Raw genomic sequence first — 15741 nt, 5'->3', positions numbered from 1 at the left:
GACCAACGAGACCATTCAACTTCCACCTGAAGTACACTGAATTTTACACATAAGATTTTCTATACGAGAGAAAAAAAATAGTATAGTATTTTTGGAAAATATGAATCTATTCAACAAATCAGGATTAGGAACAACCTGAAACTAAAGAAACAGTCTCTATGATCTGTAAAGACATCATTAATGCCAAAATGCATATAACTTATTAGATTCTATATTAAAGTATCAAGAAAGTATTTCAAAAGGTAGGCCCAAAAAGGATTAAGAAACAGACAAAATTAATCAAGGAGTAACATGGCATCAATATAAATCCACTAAAATAAGCATTTTTTTGATTTTGGGGGGGGGGCAATTTTTAAAAAATCATCCTTCTCCCCTACCATTTCACATCTAAACTATCACAATTTTAAATCTGACAAAAACCAAGTGTTGGCAAGGATATGAAGAAATGGGAACTCTCCTACAGTGCTGGTGAGAGGATTAATTGGTCCTCTGCTCTGGAGAATGATCTGGTCATATCTAGCAAAGTTTGAGAAGTATATACCTGACTCATACACACCCTAAAGAAACTCTTGTGTGTGTATAATGGGCACAAGAAGACAAGTGAAAATTCTGGTGAAATCTTGTTTAACATAGCAAAAAATTGGAAGTCACCTAAATGCCCCTCTATCCACAGAAGAATGAATAAATCAACTGGGGCATAAAACACTGTTCAGCAATTATTTGATCAACATGGATGAATTTACTTAAAAATATTGACTGAAAAAGGTTGCAGAAAGATACACAGAGTATGATATATTGTTTAAAATTTAAATATATGTGCTGAAGTATTAAAAGATGGAAGAATACACACTGAGTTCAGAATAGTCATTACCTCTACAAAAGAAGGCAAAGAGCACAAGGGGTCTTCAAACATATTTGTGACCTTTTACTGTTAACAACAGAGAGGTCTGGAGAAGAAAAAAAGCCTAAAAACTATTTATTAGCTCACTTTAGTGTCATTCTTACCGCTTACAGAATGAAATATGCCTAGGAAATTTTAGTCACTCTACTTATAAGGAATTTGCATGAAAGGAAAAATAAGTAATAACTAGCCCAAAATAGTGACTTGAAGAGAAGTCAATAAGGAAATAAAAAGTACATGAGAAAGAATGAATATTGTCCTCAATGAAAAATAATTATACATATTCTTAGGTTTTTATTTTTAGGTTTTTTTGGGGGGGAGGGGGAGTACTTAGGTTTGTTTGTTTGTTTATTAATGGAGGCACTGGGGATTGAACCCAGGACTCATGCCTGCTAACCATGTGCTCTTCCACTGAGCTAGACCCTCCCTCCTCAGAATATTTTATTTTCAGCCATTCTCTATGGAAATCTTATCCATAAATGCCAGATTAAAGGGTAGTTACTCGGAGGACCCAATGAACTTCCTATGACTAAACACAGCAAAACTAGGGTTAAAAAACATTCAATGCCATTTTGATGAGAAAATAATAAAGTTTTAAACAAAAAACAATATAGTAAACTAAATGAGATTTATTATCTCCACATACACCAAACCTGCTTCTTTTGTTTTCTCCATTTTGCTGAATAGAACTCATCTAAGTTGTTTAAGCCAGAAACCCATATCAAGTCCACCATCAAATTCTGCCATTCCACTTCCCTAGTAGCTTGATAGCCTATCCACCTCTCTCCATACCCACTAGCTATTATCAGCTCTTACTTAAATTTTTACAACAGCCTTTCCCCTGACTTTTTTGTCCCTACCTCCAGGTTTTTATCCATTCTGCAGCCAGAATGATGTTTCTAAAATGAAAATCATACAATCACATAAACACCCCTATTTAAAGCTTTTCAACAGCTTCTCACTGCATGCAGAACAATTCAGACTCTTCCATAAGGCTTACATAGTCCTTCAGGAGATGGTTTCTACCTACCCATCTCACCTCATCTCTCACCACTCTCACAAAACGCATCCCCCACCCCTAGTTCATGTGCTAACCTCTTGAACAAACTATTTGTTAGGTATCTGACATAAAATGTTCTCTTCTCTTTGGCCTTCATACATATTCTCTCTGTTTGGAATACCTTTCTCATGCCCACTATTTTTCCCCTCTCCCCAATTTTCCTGGCTAATCCTTGTCCATTATATCTCAATTTTTTAAATGATGCAAGTGACTAATGAGAACATTCAACTTCTACCCTTATCAAGTCCAGAATTAGGTTTCTTTCTATATGCTCCCACAGTACCCTAAATTATCCCCATCCAGGCATTCATCATACCATATCATAAGCATACAAGTACCCTAAGGGCAAGAGCAGTGTTATTTATTACTGCATCCTTAGTACCTAACTAATGGTTGGCACATATTAAATAGTTAATGTCTATTTAATGAATTGATGTTTTAAATCAGAACCAATTAAAAAAATAAGGTGCGATATGGCAAAAGCAGACTATCACATGAAATTAGGTATCAATAATATAAGTAAAACTGGAAAATTTCAAATTTTGCAGAAATTAAACAACAGTCTTTACCAACCAATGGATCAAAAAAGAAATCACAGGGAAAATTAGAAAATATTTAAAGACAAATGAAAACAAAAACACAAAACTTATGGGACACAGTGAAAGCAGTGCTAACAGAGAAATGTATAGTTATAATGCTTACATTAAAAAACAAGATCTCAAATCAACAACCTAACTTTACAACTTAAGAAACTAGAAAAATAAGAACAAACTTAACCCAAAGCTAGCAGAAGAAAGGAAGTATTAAAGCAGAGGTAAATTTGAGAATAGAAAAACAGTAAGAGAAAATTAATAAAACCAAAAGTTATTTATTTGTAAAGAATTTTTGTCAACAAAATTGTCAATCCTTTAGCTAGATGGACTTAGGAAAAAAAAGAAGATTCAAATTACTAAAATCAGAAATGAAAGTGGGGACACCACTACCAATTCTACAGAAATACAAAGCATTGTAAGAGAGTTCTATGAAAAATTGTACACTGATAAACTGAATAATCTAGATGAAATGGGCAAATTCCTAAAAACACAAAACCTACCAAGACTAAGAAAAAAACCAGAAAATCTGAATAGACCTATAACTACTAAGAACACTGAATCAGTAGTCAAAAGTTTCCCGACAAAAGAAAAGCCCTGGGCCTAATGGCTTTACTGGAGAATTCTATCAAATGCTTAAAGAACTAATACAAATTCCTCTCAAACTTCAAGAAAACTGAAGAGAAAATAACACTTCCTATCTCATTCTATGAGTCCAGCATTGTCCTTTTACCAAAACCAGAAAACAGACACTACAAAAAAAGAAAACTACAGACTAATATCACTTATGAACACTGATGCAAAAATCCTCAACAAAATACTAGCAAACGGAATTCAGCAGCATACTAAAATGATTACACACCATGACTAAGCAGGATTTATTCCTGGAATGCAAGGATGTTCCAACATAAGAAAATCGACAAATGTAATATACCACACGTTAAACCAAATAAAGGAAAAAAAATATGATCATCTCAATTGATGCAGAAAAAACATGACAAAATTTAGTATTTTTCCCAAAAAGAAAACACTCAATAAACCACGAATAGAAGGAAACTACCTTAACATAATAAAAGACACATTTGAAAAACCCACAGCAAACATACTCAATGGTGAAAGACTGCAAGCTTTTCCTTTATCAAAAAGGAGAACAAGGATGCCTACTTTCACCACTTCTATTCAACTTAGGGGTACTTAAAGTTCTAGCTAGGGCTATTAGGCAAGAATAAGCAATGAAAGGAAGGTACACAAACTGGGAAGGAAGAAGTAAAATGAGAAAATTATCTTATATGAAAAACTGTACACCAACAAAATGAATAACCTAGATAAAACGGACATATTTCTAAAAAACACAAAACCCACCTACATTATCTTCTATTAGAAAATGCTAAAGATTCCACAAAAAAACTTGTTAGAGCTAATGAGTAAACTCAGCAAAGTAGCACGATGCAAAGCTAACACACAACTATCAGTTGCATTTCTATATACTAATAATGAACAATTTGAAAAGAAAATTACTAAAACAAGTCTAAGCATAAAATACTTAGGAGATGAAAGACTTATACAATGAAAACTGCAAAAAAATACTGAAAGAAATCAAAGACAACATAAATAAATGAGAACACAACCCATGTTCATGGATTGGAAGACAATATTGTTAAAATGTCAATATTACCCAAAGTGATCTACAAATTCAATGCAATCTCTATCAAAGTACCAAAGACAGAAATAGAAAAATCCATGCTAAAATTCATATGGAATCTCAAGGGACCCAAAATTGCCAAAACATCTTAAAAAGAAGAACAAAACTGGAAGACTCACACCTCCTGATATCAAAACTTACTACAAAGCTACAATAATCAAATAGTGTGTACTAGCATAAAGACGACATATATGTCAATGGAATAGAACAGAAAGCCCAGAAATAAACTTTTGTATATATGGTCAAATGATTTTTGACAAGCGTGGCAAGACCATTCAATGGGGAATGGACAGTCTTTTCGACAAATGGTGCTAGGAATCTACATGCAGAAGAATGAAGTTGGACCCTTACCTAATACCATATGTAAAAATTAACTCAAAATAAATCAAGTACCTAAATGTAAGACCTAAAACAATAAAACTCTTAGAAGAAAGCAGGACAAAAGCTTCATAACATTGGATTGGGCAATGATTTCTTGTATATGACCCTAAAGGTATAGGCAACAAAAGAAAAAATAAATAAACTGGACTTCACAAAAATTTTTAAATTTTATATACAGAAGACAACATAAGCAGAGTAAAAAGGCAACCCACAGAATAGAAGAAAATATTTGTAAATCATATATCACATATGGGATTAACACCTATCATATATAGAGAACTTCTAAAACTCAACAATAACAAAAAAGAATAACCCAATTAAAAAATAGACAAAGATAGGTGGAAATCTAAAAAAAAAAAAAAAAAAGCATAAATACAAAACAGAAATAGACTCACAGACATAGAATACAAACTTGTGGTTGTCAAGGGGGTTGGGGGTGGGAAGAGATAGACTGGGATTTCAAAATTGTATAATAGATAAACAAGATTTTACTGTATAGCACAGGGAAATGTATACAAGATCTTACGGTAGCTCACAGAGAAAAAAATGTGACAATGAATATATATATGTTCATGTATAACTGAAAAATTGTGCTCTACACTGGAATTTGACACAACATTGTAAAATGATTATAAATCAATAAAAAATGTTAAAAAAAATAGGCAAAGAACTTGAATAGACATTTATCCAAAGATATACAAGATGCCTGCTAAGTACATGAAAAGATGCTCAACATCACTGATTATTAGGGAAATGCAAAACTGCAATGAGATACCACCTCATACCCACTAGGGTGGCTACTATCAAAAAAAAAAAAAAGAGAGAAAATAAAAGTGTTGGCAAGGACGTGGGGAAACTGGAACCCTTGCACACTGTTGGTGGGAATGTAAAATGGTTTATCTACTATGGAAAATAATATGGTGGTTCCTCAAAAATTAAAAATAGGATTACCAGGCAGGAGGGTATAGCTCAATTAATAGAGTGCCTGCTTAGCACGCATGAGGTCCTGGGTTCAATCCCCAGTACCTCCATTAAAAAAAAAAGTAAATAAACCTAATTACCTCCCCCCAACAACAACAACAATAAATAAACAACAAAAAATTTTTTAAAAAATAGGATTACCATATAATCCAGCAATTCCACTTCTAGGTATATACCCAAAGAATGAAAGGCAATGTCTTAAAGAACAATTTGCACACTCATGTTCATAGCAGCATTAACCACAACAGCTAAAACATGGAAGCAACCCAACTGTCCACTGACAGATGAATGGATAAGGAAAAATGGTATATACTTACCATGGATTATTATTCAGACTTACAAAGGAAGGAAATTCTGAAATAAACTACATCATGGATGACCCTTGGGGACATTATACTAAGTGAAATAAGCCAGTCATAAAAAGACAAACACTGTATGATTCTACTTATATGAGGTACTTAGAGTAGTCAAAATCATAGAGACAGAAAGTAGAATAATGATTGCCAGGAGCTGGGAAAGGAGGGACTGGGAACTTATTGTTTCATAGGTATAGAGTTTCAGTTTCACAAGATGAAAAGAGCTATAGATGGACTGTAGTGATGGCTGTACAATAATGTAAATATACTTAATGCCATAAACTACACATTTAAAATTGGGTAAGATGGTAAATTTTGTTTTATATTTTTTCACAATAAAAATCTTTTAAGCAAATTATCATGAAATCATCTGTAACTTTAATAAAAGGGTTTTGCCAAAAATAGATCAGAAAGCAGGATGCTCCACACTGTAGAACACTTTAAAAATCTGTGCATACTCAACATGTCTTGGTTTTAAATTACTGAACATACATAAACTTCGATTATCAGTTCCCTTATAACTCTACATACAAACATTGGGTATTCTAAAGAAAGACATTTGGAAAAGAGTTGTTTCTTTTTCTTACATGTTAAAATTGCCTACTTAAGTTAGTCTCTATAATTGTAAGCTTTCACAGTAACAAGCTAGCAGCTTATCCCCAACTATTAAGTCCCAGAGAAAGGGTCATTTTCTCCTCAAAGGTTGTGAGACAAACTAAAGTTAAAAATCTTAAAATACGGAAGACTTTTTATATTAACGTTGTTCTAATGGACTGAACAGAGATGCCAGGTAATAGGTTTCTTACAGACTAGAAGAATTCTTACCTGGAAGATCACCCTTTGAGATGGTATCCGTATCCAAATTGTAGGTGTCCTGGAGACGCAACAGAGCTTTGGCTGCCCCAACCTGATCTTCATCATTAGGGAAGTATTGTCTCTGAATAGTTAGGTTAGAGATAAAGCCTTAAAATAGGGAAAGAAAAAAAAGATTCTAGACACGGGTATGAAATATAGTGTGAGGAATATAGTCAATAACTATGTAGTTATCTTTTTATGGTGGTGACGTATCATAACTAGACTTATCATGGTGATCATTTTGAAACATATAGAAATATAGGATCAGTATGTTGTATAACAGGAACTAATACAGTGTTGTAGGTCAATTATATTGCAAAAACAAACAAACTCACACAAAAAGAGATCAGTTTATGGTTACCAGAGGCACGGGGTTGGAATGGGGTGGAATTGGAGGAAGGCAGTCATGAAGTACAAACTTCCAGTTAATAAGTACTAGTAGGAATGTAATGTACAACATGATAAATGTAATTAATACTGCTGTATGTTATACACAAAAGTCATTAAGGGAGAACTCTTAGAATTTACTCATCACAAGGGAAAACTTTTTTTTTCTATTTCTTTAATTTTGAATGTTAACTAAATTTATTGTGATAATCATTCCATGATGTGTGTTAAGTAAAATCTTTGTGCTGTGTACTTTAAACTTATACAGTGCTGTATATCAATAAATAAAACTCAAAACTAGAAGAAAAAAAGGAAAAAAGATTCTAGAACTTCACAGACTTCCAATTTTTAATATAGTTATAAGGATTTTTCAAAATTCATTTGATTATAATTTTCCACCATACCATGCATAACAAGAAAAAATTAAATACACTGAATGATACTTGACATACCTCTAATGTTGTTCAGTGTTCCCAAACCATTTTTAATGTTGCTTAAGTAATCTGGGGTCATTGCATAAGTCATATCTGTATTAGTAGGTAAAGATCAACTAACATAATAATTGAGTTTTCGGTTACACAAGATACCTTAGCTCCACTAAGCCTGAAAAGTGAATGTATTTAAAGATTTGAAAATGACATTAATTGGCAACCAATTATACTTTCAGATAACAATAAGTAAAATGTATGTTCTTAAATAAAGTTCTAATAAGAAAAATTAAGTAAAGTTCTGTTTTCTTCTTCCATGGGCCACATATTACATAAATAAATGCGTAAATATATAAAGTTTGGTGGAATTCTTTGAGGAGAAAGAAGAGACATTAATTATATATTTAAGAGTATCAGGTAAGCTAGTTTATTAAAATATATTTAGATCTGTTGAATTATTGAATATAATGTTCACCAATCAAGATTTGCTCTATATAGGGTATAACTCAGTGGTAGAGTGCATGCTTAGCATGCACAAGATTCTGGGTTCAAACCCCAGTACCTCTAATAAAGTAAGTAAGTAAGTAAGTAAGTAAGTAAGTAAGTAAGTAAGTAAATAAATAAATAAATAAATAAATAAATAAATAAATAAATAAATAAATTTTTTAAAAGATTTGCTCTATATAAATTCTAGTATTAATTTTAAAAGATTTTACATAAAATATTACAAAAATCAAACTAACAAACTAATTACTGTTAACTATATTACTCCTAAGGAGAATGGATGCTAAATACTCCTTAAGGAATACAATGAAAACAAAAAGTGATTTAAAATTTTAATAATATATGTATCATCATTTGCAAATCAAAGTTAGATACCAGATTTCCCTCCCTCCTCATTTACTTATAATCAACTATGCATATTTTGATCATCAAAAGGCCAGGCATTTTTATGTTAATTGAAATGTACAAATGAACAACTAGCTGCAAGAGGACAAAGTTCATAGCAAGCATATTTTTTAGTTTTAAGACCAACTCTTAGTCACAATATGCACATGGAATTTTACAAGGAAGTTTTACAAAAGACTGTAATGTTTTTTATGCCCCCAAACAAAATCCAGGAAGTTGCTTAAATCCTCTCTAATAAAAAGAGAAAATGTGTATCTATTAAAGCATTATGGGATGATTACCACCAATTAAAATGCCGAACTCCCAAGGTTTATCTTATAAAATATAGGTCATACAGGTCATCACTGGAGAACTTTTTAAAATAATAATCAAATGTGTGTATAGATGTATAATGTATATGAACACATACATATATGACCTTTAAAATGTTCTCATTGTGTTATATAAGCAAGCAAATAATCCTTCCCATCGCAAAGAAGTATTCACGAGTTCTTTATTTTTTTAATTCACAAGTTCTTGACTTAATTTTTCTTTTCATATGTTTTCTTTTCAAGGTTTCCTGTCCTATGTATAATAGTTTAGTTTACTGCTCAAAAATACTTGTAAGCACCCTTGGAGTGTTTCATCTACATAGCTGGCTCAGTTCCCTCTTTTTTTTTTTTTAACCACCTTCTACTATTTAACAAATAAATACTATGTACTAAGCATAATACTTTTATTTCCTTAAACTCCAGGCTTAGTTTTCTGTGTCTGTTACTAAAATATCTAAAACATCTCAATACTCCAACTACAATTTTACTGTTTCAATTACAAAGACATTTATTATTACTGTTTGTTGCCTCAGTTTTTAAATTTATTGTCTACGTTAAGCAAAACAATCCTAAGCTTCAAAGTACTATATAAAACAGAGCTAACATTTTTAAAATCTGAAGATAATCCTAAAATGAAAATGATTACCCTCAGAAATGAAGCTATATGCCAAATAATTGATTCACTTTTGTAGATTTCAAAGTAAAAAGGACCAGTGTTAATAGCAGAAATTACTTTTTTAATAAATTTTCTTTTTCTTTGCTTCCAGTTTTTATTCTTTTTTTTAAATCAAGAATTCAGGATCTAGACGAAATTAATTCTAGTCAAACCAAATACATCCCAGCAATAATTCAGTTTCAAGACTGAACACATGATGTTCTGAGAACTGACTTTATCACTACTTCTGGCATTTCCACAGGTGGTAGCAAAAATGTCATACTTTTTTTTGGCCTGTTAATCTTACCATCTGACTTACCATCTGACATATCCTTAAGGACCAGATTCTCCAACTCACTCCACTCAGTGTTCAGACGTTTCACTAACTTGAATGCATTTACAGGGTGTCCAACAAATCCTTCTGGATCTTTTGTCGCTGTGCTGGTTAACCGGTCTAACTTCTCTGCCCATCTAAAAATGTAAGACACAAATGGAAGATAAATACACTTCACAAGGAAGAACAATTTAGCAAAGCACTCAAAATAAAAAAGACTAGATCTAGAGATTTTTACATTAAAACTATATCTAAAAATTCTTTTACAAGTAAAATTATAAAGGTTTCTTAAAAAGCAAGATTCTCTTACGGATAAATCTAGCTTGGCAGAATCAAAATATGACTACAAGACTTTTTGTTTTAGTTTTGTTCTCTCAAATGGTTACAGTAAACATTAACTTAGTAAAAGTTGTGATTGGATCCCTCTAGTAAGAGCCTGAAAATTCGTTTCCCCACAGGTCCTTAAAGCAAAATAACTGATTATTACAAAGTACAAATCAGCCCAAACCAAATTCAGTTATGTGCTCATTTAAATCAAACTTTTATATTCAATATAAAACCTAATATGCACCAAATTAAAAAATAAAATATCCCAGCCTCTTTTAAGTTTTAAAAAAGTAAATAAATAAAATCAGAATAAAACCAAAATTTTATATTCAATACCTAAAACAAAAAAAAACCTGAATACTTAACTACTCATTAAACAAAGGATAAGAATTCTCAGGTCAGGATTAACTATTATTTTAATTGACCTGAGCCAATTAAAAATAAATTAGCATTTAAGGAAGAGATATATTAATTAAATAATACTAACTAAACTTATCATTGTAATCTCCAGAATGGAACCAAAGGAGTGAAGGATAAATAGAACTGAAAAACTTCTCCAGAAGGTGGCTTGATTAGGGAGGCTGGAGGACAGAAGACATTAGCAACCATTAAAAAAAAAAAAAACTGTCAGTCTACGACCCCGATCCATTTATATTATCTCAATCCATATTCTTCCACATGAGGTCTTAGTTCAGGCCTAACTTTTACTTTCTGTTTTTCTATTTCAGTCTTTTCAAATGGCCTTTTAAGACTGGCAGAGGGCTTTCATTTCCACACAAAGAATGTTTCAGCTCTAGAAAGAAAACATCCAGGTGGAGTCGGAGTCATAATGAGTAAAACACTTTCCTTACTTTTTTATTTGTTCTAATTTGTCCTCTTCTGCCTTAATATAGTCTTTTAGGGAAGTCACCAGATCTTTTTCCGTGTGGATTAAATCAGTCATTTGACCTAGAAGGAAGAAAAGGAAGAAAGTTATTAAATACTCATATTGGTCAGTACACCCATCTTAGATATAATTTCAGAATGATTGAAAAACGCTTCATTCTATGAGGACTTAACTGGCATGAATCAGCTATGTTGGAGAGAGTATCCTTCTTCTTTTTTTTTTTTTAAACTAGATAAATAACAACGAAGCCAAAAACTTTTCTAATCATGTGTTCCAATTCTAATTTTCAAGCTACTTAATTGTGTAAGCTTGGGCCATATCAACAAATTGCCTTTTATCTAAAATTTTATTAATATTTTTACTTTTTAATTTCAAAACATTACTTCCCAAGGATCAATGTTTCTTCTTCCCTTCCTCCCCCCTTCAACCTTCTTTTTTTTGAGACCAATTAGAATTACATTTTTATTTAATAAAGACCACACTAACAAAAAGTTTACTTCACAGCTTAAATTCAAATATCCATATTTAGTTATTCATAATGGGATGAGAAGAGTCATCATTTTACATCCCAAAATTAATACCTGTGTTTTAGTTAGCTCTACAATCACATAAGGTTAAAACTGGTCAAGAGGATGAAGGAAAATAATTCTTTTAAGACAGATGAAATATGCATATAGGAAAATATAAAAGACTAAGTATATGCATTAAATGATTTGCTGGGTGGACTCATTAGCAGAGAATTTTTCTGGTATACTTTCCTAAATTTTCCTAGGTTTCTAACCTGAAAATGTATTGTTCTTATAATCAGAAAAAATTAATTTAAAGAAAAAGACTGATTCTAAAAAAGAGAGATTTTTAGAAGGGCAGAGACTGAAGCAATGTTTCAGTCTCTGGGAATACAACGTTACTTGTTTTTATTGATTGAAAAACACAAAAAAGTGGAAAATTTTAAATAGAAAAACAAACAAAAAAAATTACAACTTACCAATTGAAGTAAAAAACCCTGGATGGGCCAAAGAATGAGGAACTAGAATCCCTACAACTAAAATGCACCAGATCATCTTCAAAGGCTTAATTTTACAGGCTCACACACCTAGAAGAGAAATATGGCTGTTACAAAAAAAAGGAACGGTAGGAAAAGTTCCTATTTTTCTATGAACAAAATGTAAATTAGACCCCAAGATCGCCCATGGAACTGTTACTAATTCTCTTAAATTGATTTGCTAATTTAATAAGAGCTACTATCTTATTTTTCACATAGACTAATAACTTTGCATTTCATGTTAAAGAAAAATGTACATGTTTGTTATCACCATAATATATGCTTAAAAATGCTAAGTTTGTTTCCTCCTTAGTTACTACTACAATTAGAGTGATTAAATAGTAATACTTTTTCCATATAGCCTGAAAAATAAATTTTTTCTGTGATCTACAACTAAGCCATGAATTTCTCATTAAAATATACCACTATTAAAGTAACTTAATTCAAATATTACCAAAATATATTCTAAAATGTTAGAATATGTTTAAAGGGAAAAAAAGGTTTCAGAGCTTTCTGATTAATCCTCTGAATTCCTAACTTGTTCCAGCTTTACCCTATATGGCTTTAAATATTAAAATAAGTTCACTTAAAAATTATAGATTTTGGGGTGATGAATAATGTTCTAAAATTGATTGTGGTGATTGGTGGCTGAAGAACACCATGAAAGTACTAAAAACCATTCAATCATGAACATTAAATGGGTGAATCATGTGGTTCATAATTACATCTCAATAAAGCTGTTTTTTTCTTTTTAAGTTGTACAGAATCCAAAAAGAATGAACAGCCCTATCGATTTAAGCTAGCAATTTCTCTCAAAGGACCCAATGTTAGATTTTTTTCTCTTATCTACAGTGCTGTGTAAAAAATCCAGCCCAGTACATAGCTGTGGCATTTTTTAAAAATCTGGCAGCAAAGCCCTTCTATCTTTTTATTTTATCCTCCATCGCACTGCCTTTTCTGGAATGGATTCTTCATGGCAGTTGCAGATTATCAACTAACCAGCAGAGATTTTACCCTGTGCTCCCAAATGCCCTGTCCACACTATTCTCTTGCTGCTTCTCCACCACATACATGGACTTTAAGTCCTTCTCCTTTATTACATTACAGGAGAATAAGTTAACCCTGCAGTACCATTTGCCCCAATAACAGGCACCCACTGGTTACTCTGACTTGTGCAGGCACCTCTCACTCTTCCCAAGTGGCTTCACTTAAAGCAACTGGTTCAAGTCCAAATTGGAAAACTATTACTTACATACACACACACACACACACACACACACACACACACACACACACACACACACAAAACACCTTCCCCTAACTTGAATCAATAAAGACAGATCACCACAGAACTGACATTCTGGAATTATTCCTAAGTCTCCTCCCTCCACCTCCTCCTTTCTGCAAACTTCCAGATAGTTCCAGAACCACACAGTAGTGAAATACACTGTTCTCTTGGCTGCTTTACAGTAACTCTTTGGGAAGGCTTCTAGAATGTAGCAGATGCAGACACTTCCTCTCCTGGGCTCCTGCCAAAGCACAAGTCTTTTTCAAAATCCTGGGCTATCTGAACAGTCTAGAATTTTCTGTTTAAACAGATTTCTGCTGTAATTTTCTTCATAAACAAATGTTATTTCCAGCAAATACAAATGCTTTTGCTGTACTAACAGAAGGCTAATCAGAAATGTGTCTAAATGTTTAACTCTGATGGGAAAGTTTAGATTTGTTAGATAAGAAGTGATCATTTTTTCATTGCTAAAATATATTTTGTCACTATAGTTTCATCATCTTTCAAATTGCCCTTAAACCTCACAACCAATCAAGAACCACTAGCCTACAGAAATTACAAAAAAGAAGCATAAAAATTGCTTTATTCTAGATGGAATATAGAGTTACAATCAACAAAAAATAAAACAACAAAAGAAAAGTTATTGGATCTCTGAAAGGAGAGAATTTTTTAACTTAAAAATGGTAAGACAAATAACCTATCAAAAACTAGATGGAATTAAATACACAGAATAATTTAGGTTTATATGTTTTTAAAAACCTATAAACTACAGACTAGGAAGCTAAAGAAAGCAGAGCTCATTTAAGGAACTCATACAAATCAATAAGAAAACCACTAAGACATTACATGATAAGTAGATTAACAATGCAGAAACCCACAAAAGAGGAATTATAATTAATCAAACCAAAAAAACAAAAAACAAAAACTTACTCAGTAATCAAGGACACAAAATTGAAATAAGATAGCCAGTTTTTCACCTATTAAATGAACAACCGAACAAATTTAACATATTAACAATAAAAATATCTAGATGGTGCTATATGTAAAGAAACTTAAAATGAACATATTTTTTACTTGTGAATTTAAATGAAAAACAAGATTTACAAATTAACATCAACTCTCATTCACTGCTGGTGGAAATGCAAAATGGTACAGACACTTCAGAAGACAGTTGGCAGTCTTTCTAGTCTTAAAACATTAAACATACTCTTACCATATGATCCAGCAATCATGTGCCTCATGTGCCTTAGTCTTTACCCAAAGGAGCTGAAAATTTATGTCCACACAAAAACCTGCACATGGCTATTTACAGCAGTTTTATTTATAATGGCCAAAACTTGGAAGCAACCAAGATGCCCTTTAGTAGGTGAATATATAAACTGATACATCCAGCCAATAGAATATTTTTCAATGCTAGAAAAAAAATGAGCTATCAAGCCATGAAAACACATGGAGGGACCTTAAATGCATATTACTAAGTGAAAGAAGTCAATCTGAAAAGGCCATATGCTGTATGATTCCAACTATATGACATTCTGGAAGAGGAAAAACTATGAAGACAGTAAAAAGATCAGTGATTACAGGGGAGGAGGGAGGAGTGACTAGACAGAGCACAGAGAATTTTTAGAACAGTGAAAATACTCTATGACATTATAAAGATGAATACATGTCATTATCCCTTTGTCCAAACTCACAGAATGAACACCACCAAGACTGAATGGGTAATGTTAAACTATGAACTTCGGGCCATTTAGTGTCAATGTAGATTCATCAATTCTAACAAATATGCATGTGTGGGGGCAGGGAGTATATGGAAAATCTCTGTATATCCTCTCAATTTTGCTATGAAGCTAAAACTGCTCTAAAAAAATTAAGTCTTTAAAAAAAAATAAATTAACATCATACAACCCTGGTAGAATTTGTATTGAATGAGATTAAGTTTCTACTATACTCTGACAGAAAGTTATAAATAAATGCTAATCAAAACAAAGAAAAAAATTAACATCATAAGATAACTATGTAAGAAAATATGCAAAGGAAATTCACCAAGATGTAGTTGTCTCTAGAGAGCAGAACATTAGGTGATTTTTTTCCTATTTCTCTGTATTTTCCAGATGTCATAGGATATATTTACTTTTACAGTGACAAAAAACTAATTCCATACAAAATAATAAACCTAAAACATCAACTTCCACGTTATTGCACCATAAGCCTTTAATGAAGTGGTTAACCACTCTCTTAACACAATACAGTAGTTAACAAATACTATACATGTTTGAGCATGTTCATTTTCAAATTCTGTAAACCTCTAGATCTCCCTTTCTGCTTCAAATATTGTTAAGCTTATT

General features: G+C 32.0%; 1 protein-coding gene across 3 annotated transcripts in view; it reads right to left on the bottom strand.

The window, feature by feature from the left end:
- Positions 1-15741, bottom strand: part of P4HA1 (prolyl 4-hydroxylase subunit alpha 1) — an 88460-nt gene that overhangs the window by 41639 nt on the left and 31080 nt on the right. For all 3 annotated transcript variants that reach the window (XM_064488067.1, XM_010984168.3, XM_010984170.3), the window contains exons 2-5: positions 12049-12156; positions 11029-11125; positions 9836-9987; positions 6797-6934 (exon numbers count right to left, since the gene is read on the bottom strand). In XM_064488067.1, coding sequence (XP_064344137.1) covers positions 6797-6934; positions 9836-9987; positions 11029-11125; positions 12049-12124 — 463 coding nt within the window. In that variant the 5' untranslated portion in view covers positions 12125-12156. The remainder of the gene's footprint in view (positions 1-6796; positions 6935-9835; positions 9988-11028; positions 11126-12048; positions 12157-15741) is intronic.

The sequence above is a fragment of the Camelus dromedarius genome, chromosome 8, assembly GCF_036321535.1.
Source record: "Camelus dromedarius isolate mCamDro1 chromosome 8, mCamDro1.pat, whole genome shotgun sequence".
NCBI lineage: Eukaryota > Metazoa > Chordata > Mammalia > Artiodactyla > Camelidae > Camelus > Camelus dromedarius.
The sequence above is the reverse complement of the archived record's forward strand: the minus strand, read 5'-3'. Positions and strand labels throughout refer to the sequence as shown.